The sequence below is a fragment of the Notolepis coatsorum genome, assembly GCF_963971535.1.
Source record: "Notolepis coatsorum genome assembly, chromosome: 7".
Classification (NCBI taxonomy): Eukaryota; Metazoa; Chordata; class Actinopteri; order Aulopiformes; family Paralepididae; genus Notolepis; species Notolepis coatsorum.
In genome coordinates this window covers 41,746,782-41,757,640 of record NC_140171.1, presented here as the reverse complement: position 1 = coordinate 41,757,640, position 10,859 = coordinate 41,746,782, and the positions used below count along the sequence as shown (strand labels likewise).

The following is a 10,859-nucleotide window of genomic DNA, read 5'->3' as shown; positions in this document are numbered from 1 at the left end:
TTTGATTGATCGATTGATTGAAAATGTTATTAACAGATTGCAGAATGGGTACAATACAGTACAGCTCAATACACACAATTGTTAAGGGGATGGAGACCAGAGAAAGACTTTTGTCTTGTTTACATCAGGGTCCCCCATTTTCAATTCATCATAACATATATGACATAAATGACATACAGATACAGTACTGCTACATCTATACATTTATGACATACCAGATTTACAAATACAGTACTGTTTTTGATACAAGAGTAAAAAAGAGAGTATATACATTTGACGAAGAAACTGTACATTGGAGGAGGTTGGTAGGTAGGAGGTTGGTAGGTGGGGTGGATGGGGGGGGGGGGGGGGGTTGGGTAGGTGGGTGGGGGATAAACTGTACATTGGAGGTGGTGGGGTGGGGGTTGGGTAGGCGGGGTGGGGGGGTAACTGTACATTGGATTATCGACGAAACCTTATTTGGTCCCAAGAAGAGGGTCTCGTGTATTATTGGTTTTGAAAGTGGGTAGTGATTCACATTCCTTTACAGCTGTAGGTAGGGCGTTCCACATTGATGTGGCATAATTGCGAAACGTGTTTAGTCCCTTGTTTTAGCCGAATCTGGGTTTAACATGATTTGTAGAGCTCCCTCTGGTGTTGTGGTCGTGGTATTCACTGACCTTTGGGAAGTATTTTGACATGTACATGGGTACCTTCACCTTGGTCGCGTAGTGTATCTTGTAGACCAGGCCCATTGCAAGTTGCTGTACTCTAAGCCATCTAAAGTGGGCAGGGGTGAGGTGGGTTCTAGGAGTAAGGTCAAGCAGTAGTCTGACCAGTTTGTTTTGAGATGTTTGTAATTTTGTTTTTAGCGCCTTTGAGGTGCTTTGGTACCATGAGGTGCAAGCATAGTCGTAGTACCCTTGAATGAGTGCTCCTGCCAGAGTCTTCAGGGTATTCTTGTTTACCAGAGAGGAGATCCGGCCGGTACAAGAATCGAGTTTGTTGGTTGACTTTTTTTTATTACATTGGATGCAATTTTGTCACATTGGATGTCATTTTGGGTGGGTAGCTGATAAAATGTTGGCTTGCTCGTAAAATGTATCTTTTTCCACCTAAACAATTAACTAAAATATGTTTCTGACAACCTTTTAGATGAGATATAGGATATGCAGTTGCTGGATCTTAATTCATATTTGATCTGCAATGCCTAGTTTGACAGGAAGTTAACCAAAACACCAATATCACTTACAGGACATTTAAGCTAGCACCCATCTACTGCAAAATATTTAAACTAGTAATTCAACTACGACCACTTTGAATAGAATTGATGACCTATTTCATGGCCATACTGGCGACAATTATGAAGGAAAATTAATATGAAAGAAGTAATTCCTCATGAATTGTTGGGGAGGGGGGGCTGTTGGGCTATTACTGCTTACTTTCCAGCTTGGATATTTCCCCCAAACACATTTGATTGTGATACGAGAGGTTATTGCAGCATAGAAGTAACTTCCTAATCCAATACATTTTTTAAGACTTATCAAAATCCATTTAAGACCTTTTTAACACTATAGGGACCAGCCACGAGTTAACTCGTGTTTCGGTGCCATGCGTTGTGGACCAGAGCCACGAGTTAACTCGTGGCAAGTTGTTATTGTTTTATTCCATATTAATAACGCTATTAACATCCCTGATCGACTTGCAGGACCTACCCGCATATTTGATTTTCAAAACATGCAATACCGGCCAGATCCGCTTAGGGGCGCCATCGCTCCACTGCAGTATCATTGAGGGCGATTGAAAAAAAATGTTTACTGTCTGTGGGCGTTTCATATGAGCCTCTATCCCAGCCGAACATCCATCTTTGATCCCGTTACCGAACGCAGATTTCAGCCTGGAATAATGGGATTTATGATCAACCAATGGACATATCGATCTACCAGATTCCGATGACTAATGACGAAATGCTGCCGGCGATCACATGGGCTGACAGTAGGATACTATCCCCCCAAATTACAGCTGGATTGGACATTGTTTTAAAATGCAACGTGATAGATCAGTGAAAATGGCTACTTGAACGCACACTGTATTGCTAATCAATAATAGTAATCGGCGTCCCCCGCCGCCCCCATTTCATCCATAGATGCTCTGTAATAGTCCGGATGCTACGCAGTTTGTTTTATTTCATTCGTATATATACAGCAGAAATGGCGTTTGATATAACGTGACTAGCCTTTAGCCTATTATCTAGCTCCCCAGAAAAAAGACTAGGCGAACACTGCGATAAGCCTTATATTCACGGCGCTATAAAATGACAACCAACCGATGGATTTTTATTTTCTTTAAGCCATTATGAAGGCACGGTTTATGCACTCAAGTGACAATGAGAATGGACAGATATCAATACTATAAAGTATATATATAGCTGTTAGAAAGTACATCGGTTTGTTGACAAAGCGTTGTCCTCCAGCCATATATTACACTGCAAGCCGTGGTCGTCAATGTGTTAAGACTTTTTAACCTCTTAAGCCCGATCGGCCCGGTACCGGCACAAGATTTATTTCACGTCGTAAATAGATCAATACAGTCCGCTGTCACTCGTCATAAATAGATCAATACAGTCTGTATTAATTAATATTGCATTTCTTTTTCAAATGTAGCCAAGAGAAAAGACCCTAACCCTATCAAAACAGCAGTCAAAATGTATATTTCCAGCACTATGTTTGTTTACCAATGATTTTAAGTGTTATTAGCTAATTATGAGTTGAAATAATTCTCCGTGCATTGCTTCGGAAACCGGCGGATATTGACGCAGTCAAAAGTGTGTGTAGTCCTATTAAAGAGAAGACCCAGGGCTTTCGATGGGCTTTCAAATTTCATAAAATTACACTACCCAGCTCACACCAGCCTCTGTCAAACTTTGAGCCATCTGGTGTGAAATTATTTTTCAATGTTATTTTCATAATTATGTCTCACATAATTGTTATTGCCATAAAATAGAACGTAGTTTGTTTCTTTACCTTTCTGTGAACGTCTAGAAAAAAATCAATCATCAATCTGATGAAAAATGGCGGAGGATTTTGCATTATAGAAAAGTGACTGTACTTACTGTAGATTTCATTCACGGTCTTTGCTGCCCTGAAACGGGCGCCTGGTGGTACTAAATCCAGATTGAACTCTGCCATTGGAAAGATGAGATTTGGCCCGATCCATAGATGTATGACTTGGCCATAATAAGGTCATTTATAGGCCTGATATTCTATATTCTATATTCATATTTAAAATTGCATGTGTCCGTCCGGATGGCAAAATTCAGTATTGTATCTACAAAACCCCCTGCAAATCATCTGCCGTTTTCATTTGCTTAGCATTTTTGTACACTTGATCTCAAGAAGGTGCATGCTGAATGAGCTCAGTGGCAATTTTTCCATGTCTGGTAGTGGTTAGCATGGTCAAAGATTGGGCAAATAAATAAATAATAATAATTTATATTCTCCTTTGGTTCATTACAATTTACTCAAGCATAGTAACAGACACAATATTTCGGACACTGGGAATACATTCCCTGGGGTTCTAGATGTCCTTAGATACAAAGAACATGCCAATTGACCTTGTAGAAGTGGAGCAATCTTCAATTTACTTGGGTATGTACTTTTAGGCAAATGTTCTGAAAATATGGCTAGGGCTTATGAGGTTATGGCCTAACATTCTGATTTAAGACTTTTTAAGACCCAGAGGGAACCCTGTAACTACTCCTCAACACTGAGGTTAAATTGCATCAAAATAGACCAAACCGAATGTGTCATCATTCCCTGGAACCATTTTGGAGGGCCAAGATTTTGGCCCCCACCGGGCCCTACCTTGGGCAGCCCTGGTATCGGTAGCTGTATGTGTTTCTATTATTCACACTGCACCCCCATGTGCAGCGGTCCTGCCGGAGACACTGTAAGTCTGTGTAAGACTAAATAGACATCTCCTGTGTCCTGTGGCCTGGTTGAATCTTTTTTGGGGGGCTGATTGGAACGTGTTCCTTCACTGTTCTGTTCCACCCCATGCGGCATATGCCACTTATACAAACACACTTACCCATCAAGTTCATCTTTGCCTGTTTCTTCCTTCTCAATGGATTGCGTCTGTATGTTGCCCTGTCTCAGATCAATGTCATGTCCCACTGTTTAATAAGACCTGCGACACACAGTAGGATGAATACAGATGATGAGCTGGTAGAGCCCATTTGGACAGTATATTCAAAGCCATTATTTCACACACATTTAGGCATTTATTGACAACATATTGACATATGTATCATGGCATTATGAGAATAATCATTTACAGGTGTGTAAGGAGTCGTGTTTTTTTTTAGCTTCTAATACAAGCAATGCTATACATTAGTATACTTCTAATATGATAGTATAGCCTACACATACATTCAAAGAGTAAACAACAGTTCTTATCACCACTTATTAAAACGATTTTGTCGGTGCTGCACGTTTTGTTGGTTTAACTAACATGTATGGATATTTTTGTTTCACCACTCCTAGTGTTAGAGGCGTGGCAACCATGCTTGTTTGGAAGCTCCTTCCTTGTCAACTAATGCTCTTATAGCAAGATTTAAACCTCCTCTGAATGGCTTTATCTACAGCAGTGTAGCAGTGATGGTAATTGACGTAGACACACGGCCTCTCGACCATTTTGACGCGTGCGTGTGGCTGTAACCTGTAAGCAATTGCAGGATACGGGTGATTCAAATCCTGTGACACCGAGCTGATTTGATTTGACAAATGACTAGGTGGAAATAAAAAGGTCTAATCTGAAATCTAATTAACTAGGGTAATTGATGTCAACAACTGTAGTACAGTTTTTGCTCTCTGATATCAAAGCAGTATATTATTGTTAGTCTAACCTACTTTACCCTTTGCTTCAAATAATCAAGTGATCAATAATCACTCGTACAATAGGCAAATGACTAGGTGGAAATAAAAAGGTCTAATCTGAAATCTAATTGATGTCAACAACTGTAGTACAGTTTTTACTCTCTGATATCAAAGCAGTATATTATTGTTAGTCTAACCTACTTTACCCTTTGCTTCAAATAATCAAGTGATCAATAATCACTCGTACAATAGGCCTATGTTAAGTCAACCTAAGGAATACATAACGTTATTGGAGGACAACCACAACAATCCAATCCTGCTTTTACACGTCGGCAGTCTGTATGAAACGATTGAATTAGTTTAGGTCACGTCGCGTGCAATGATAAACATGACAACATAAACGAAATAATAACAATAACAAATAATAGTAATAACAACAAAACGATCAGCTGCCGTACCGAGGCGAGACATCCTCAAAAACACACGCGATACATTCAACATCGCGCGTCTTTCACTCACCTCCATCGCGGCGCGGCGGACCATCAACAGGTCCCCGTTGAACTCCGAGGAGGAGGAGGAGGGTCGTTTATCATGAACACATCCTATGGTCGGATTTGCCAATAATAGCTGTTCTCTCACTGGTGTGTCAAGTCATAACAATTTACAATAGCTCGGAATATCAAGAAACAGGATGGTCGCTTATTATTATGTCAGGTAAAGCATATCAAGTAAAGCGACAGCAGCGCTCGAGGCAGTGCGCATGTCACCTTCGCTCTCTTTGATCCTGAGAGGCGCGACTAGAGGAGACGAGGCGGTGAGTCACGTGACACATCGGACCGATAGCGCGTCTATTTTCACTGATTGAAATTCAACACTAATTGTGTCAATTAGAAGGTTATTGTCTCTATTTTATCCAACGTGTCATACAAGTTGGGCCACCGTCCATGGTATACATTTAGATAGATATAGATAGATAGATAGATAGATAGATAGATAGATAGATAGATAGATAGATAGATAGATAGATAGATAGATAGATAGATAGATAGATAGATAGATAGATAGATAGATAGATAGATAGATAGATAGATAGATAGATAGATAGATAGATAGATAGATAGATAGATAGATAGATAGATAGATAGATAGATAGATAGATAGATAGATAGATAGATATACAGACATACAGACAGACAGACAGACAGACAGACAGACAGACAGACAGACAGACAGACAGACAGACAGACAGACAGACAGACAGACATACATACAGACAGACAGACAGACAGACAGACAGACAGACAGACAGACAGACAGACAGACAGACAGACAGATATAGATAGATAGATAGATAGATAGATAGATAGATAGATAGATAGATAGATAGATAGATAGATAGATAGATAGATAGATAGATAGATAGATAGATAGATAGATAGATAGATAGATAGATAGATAGATAGATAGATAGATAGATAGACAGACAGACGGATAGATGGATAGATAGATAGATAGATAGATAGATAGATAGATAGATAGATAGATAGATAGATAGATAGATAGATAGATAGATAGATAGATAGATAGATAGATAGATAGATAGATAGATAGATAGATAGATAGATAGATAGATAGATAGATAGATAGGTTATTGTCACAGATTTTAGAATGTATATACATTCCGAAAACGTGAGATTCTTGTTTTCCTAGGCTCATCAACTGTAGTAGTGTGCATTAAATAAATACTATACATTATATACATAAAATACATTATATACATAAAAATACAATACATTGCAATACAACAAATATACTTAAAATAATCCTATACTATACAATATAACTTTAACAAGACATTTTGTACGTGACCATGATGGTTCAGAGTATTTTAAAGGCTTCTTAGACATTATAGCTCATGTCATTTTCCTAATGCATCTCACTCCCGACCTTTTAAACTCGCCTAGGTGGCTGTATATCAGCAGTGATGGCCTTGCCTGTGGCAATAATGTGGTCAATTAGCATTTAGTTATTGCCTATATGCGACTCCTCATATTCTATATTGGTTCAATGTTCGCATGGCAGGTGGAGCCCTTTTTGTATCACAAACAGTGTATTTGTAAATCTGGTATGTCATAAATGTATAGATGTCTATCTGTATGTCGTTGTGTGTCATATATTATGATGAATTGAAAATGGGGACCCTGATGTAAACAAGACAAAAGTATTTCTCTGGTGAATGAATGAATTGAATGAATGAAAATGAATGAATGAATGAATGAATGAATAATGAATGAAGAATGAATGAATGAATGAATGAATGAATGAAACTTTATTTAACAGATTGCAGAATGGGTACAATACAGTACGGCTCAATACATACAATTGTTAAGGGGATGCAGACCTGAGAAAGACGTTTGTCTTGTTTCCATCAGGGTCCCCCATTTTCAATTCATATAGACATTTATGACATACACAACATACATGACATTTATGGCATAGGGACATATAGGTATTTAGTACTGATACATTTGTGACATAACGGTATTCAAATATACAGTACTGTTACCCCTAGATCCTGACAGAGTATATACATAATGGGGAGGGGACTGTACATTAAGAGGGGGTGGGTGGGTGGGAGGGATATATACATACGGCGGGGAGGGAATATATACATGCGGTGGTGAGGAGACTGTCTATTAGGAGGTGGTGGGGTGGTGGTCTGCATCCCCTTAACAATTGTGTGTATTGAGCTGTACTGTACTGTACCCATTCTGCAATCTGGTTAATACGATTTCAATCAATCAATCAATCAATCAATCAATCAATCCCTAGTCCACACACACATTCAGGACAAGATCCGGTTCCATGTTTTCCCAGATACCTCATTTCGCGTCCCCTCTGCGTCCCGCGGGCTGCCATCACCCCCCCCCCCCCCCCCCAGCCTCCAGCCCGCCGCCTGCACTCTGCGCTCAGTTCAACCGAGCATCCACCAACTGAACTCCAAATTGGTTTGTCATTCCTGACCCCTCTCTCCTCTCTCCCGCGAACAGGTCACAGTGGTCTGCTCTGCTGTGCTCGGACTTCAGGAGTCAGAGAGAGAGAGAGAGAGAGAGAGAGAGAGAGAGAGAGAGAGAGAGAGAGAGAGAGAGAGAGAGAGAGAGAGAGAGAGAGATGAGAGGAGAGAGAGAGAGAGAGAGAGAGAGAGAAGAGAGAGAGAGAGAGAGAGAGAGAGAGAGAGAGAGAGAGAGAGAGAGAAGAGAGAGAGAGAGAGATGAGGAGAGAGAGAGAGAGAGAGAGAGAGAGAGAGAGAGAGATGAGAGAGGGAGAGAGAGAGAGAGAGAGAGAGAGAGAGAGAGAGAGAGAGAGAGAGTAGAGAGAGAGACGCGCCTCTCTCCCAGTGCTCTTCTGGACTTAGTGCATTTGGACGGACGCGGTACCTCATTTGCCGCTGTATGAGCAGTGATCGGGATACAAAGCACGCAGCTCGTTATATAGCCTTCTATTCTGATCCGGCAACGTTCGTTGTTCGGGCGCAGACGAAGATCTCCCCACATGATCATTTTATTATGGGTATAGGGACTAGGGAGTGACATTCAACACCGCTGACTTGGGATCGAACCGCTTGATTCATCGATCTGACTCATTCGGTGAATTTATCCACTGGATAGTTTTTTCTACCTCCCCAAGACGAGCTGTGTTCTGTGGACTGTAACGCACGTAAAACGGTTATTCGGGAATCGGGACCCCCTTTCCTTGGATGTGCATGACACCATTGCGGCGACTTGTGATATTTGGTAAGAAGGGTTCGTTCTTTTTTCTTTCACCAATGATGTATTGATTTGAGGGCATCATCCATCAATAGCCGCCTAACGGATCGCTAAGCTATAGGCTGTGTCAACCCTGCTTCGTAATACGCTTATAGCCGCGCTGGGACCTGGTTCCCACGGATCATGCCCATGGGAATGTGTGCATGGCCTACGATTATTATAATTTAGGGGCGGAAATTGGTCATTTTGGACGCGGGGTGGTGAGACATGACATGATGCTCCTGCTGGGTTACTTACTGGTGATGCTCCACTGTGGGACTGGCTCTCGGTATAACGGGGACTCAATGGGCGTCGCTCGGATTTGAAGGGTCGGTTCGGCGAACTATAGAGAATAACGCATTTTGCACGTCAAACAAACAATTTGCATGTGGTGGTGGCATTATAAAACATTGCCACAACCAGACACGGGTCCACGTCCACCATGAATATAGGCCCTTTATAACAACAACATCAATGCATTGCTGGGCACGCTTATCAACTAAAGATAAATAAATAAATATAGCTTGTTAGTTTCATTCCATTCCATTTTACGTGCTGGGTGTCTCTGTCAATCCAAGGCTTGGGATACTGTTAACAGCAAAACATGGTATGTCAGCCACAGCCCCCTCCTATAAACGTTCTCTCAAATCAGCCTATATATCCTAAGAAATGGCTGTACTGTGCACAATACACTAGCAGGCCAGTGCGTTCCAGGATACGTCAATCACGCGGATGAGTGAAATCTATCTGCCCCTTATTTACAGAGACGGCTTCCACAATTGCGGATGACCTTGGGGTGTCAGAATGAGCAGGTGTCATATTATGTCGATCAAATTAAACAACAGTAGGATATGCAATCTCTTCACAATGACATGTAAACTGCAGGGGGGATCATCTTTCTACTACACACCTCTGTGAGTGGTGTAGCCTGCTTGCTTTGATCAGGCCCTCATTTCAAAAACCTGCAATGAAATAATTATGCTTTTGTGCCTCCCTGCTGCTGATGAACGATATGATTAATCACAAGTGGTCTGTCTGCCTGCACAGATAATTGCAAATATCTGGCTCTCAAAGCTCAGGCAACCATCGTAGACACACTCTGTGTTCTGCTCCTGAATAGGTAATTGTTGTCTTTGTGTGGATGCCTTTTTACCCCGTTTGAACCACAGGCAATTTTCTGAAGGAAAAAGGCTATCAGTGATGGTGTGTGCAAACTGCTTTTGGGGGGCAGGAGTCTAATTTAGCCATGATATATGAGAGGTGGATGAGGACAAGGTTGGGGTGGTTCGGTTGACAATTTCACTCAAGGTCTGGCAGTGCCTCGGCTTGGAAAGGACCCCGAGGACTCCACCCAGCAGGTGGGCAAATCCTGCAAGTTGGCACTCTTGTCGCTACCCTTGACATGGGCTCTCATTTCTGGCACAATCTATGTAGCACAGGCACCTTTCTGGAGATGAATAATTGATTACTGGATCAAGTGCTTATAGTACTCAACGTTCACGTTTGGAAGTAGATTAGACTCTTTTAGACTTCAAAGTTTTAGCATGGGCATGTAAACGACGTTTGTTATATTTTGACGGAAATAAACACAAACCATATGTTTCACAAATGATCAGCCTGTTTTCAATCATACCAATTATAATGAAAATGGGTCTTGCCTATAATCTAGCATATAGCAAACTGGTAAACATTGACAAATATTCCAATTCATCAATTGCGGTTGTAACAACTACAGGATATAATCGGAATCAGCTTTATTGTCACATCCTTCTATTCTGTTAGAGGAGTGCAATTATTTGTTCTTGGCTCATCTGTCTAGCAGCAGCATAGTACATACATAAAGTAAACATAAACATAAAGTAGTACAAAAAAGAAGCAATAAAGTAGTGTAAAGATAAAATAAAATAAATAGCATAACAATGGTAACAAAATAGCATTAGTTTACAATACAGTGTGGGTGTGGTGGGTACAAAGTGGCAGTAGAATGAGTGATAATGTGTCTCTGACTACTGTAACAAACACAGCGCAGGTGTAGCGTATAGTCTGTGGCAATCAATCGATTAGAATAATCTGCGGACTGGCGTTATGCACATGCTAACACTGTACAGGGATGAGCATGTTGGCAAACCCGTGACAAAGATCACACACCGTTTCTCGCCAGTATAGTCTGCATCTTTTTGATGTTTGCATAAGTTCT

At 41.0% G+C, this 10,859-nt stretch overlaps 1 protein-coding gene across 1 annotated transcript in view; it reads right to left on the bottom strand.

Moving 5' to 3' along the window:
• Nucleotides 1-4,081, bottom strand: part of LOC311231633 (multiple PDZ domain protein-like) — a gene marked incomplete at both ends in the record, with an annotated part of 105,102 nt that extends 101,021 nt beyond the window's left edge. Inside the window, one exon of the mRNA XM_084318261.1 lies at nt 4,069-4,081. Within this exon, the coding sequence (XP_084174387.1) occupies nt 4,069-4,081 (13 nt within the window). The remainder of the gene's footprint in view (nt 1-4,068) is intronic.
• Nucleotides 4,082-10,859: the final 6,778 nt, after the last annotated feature.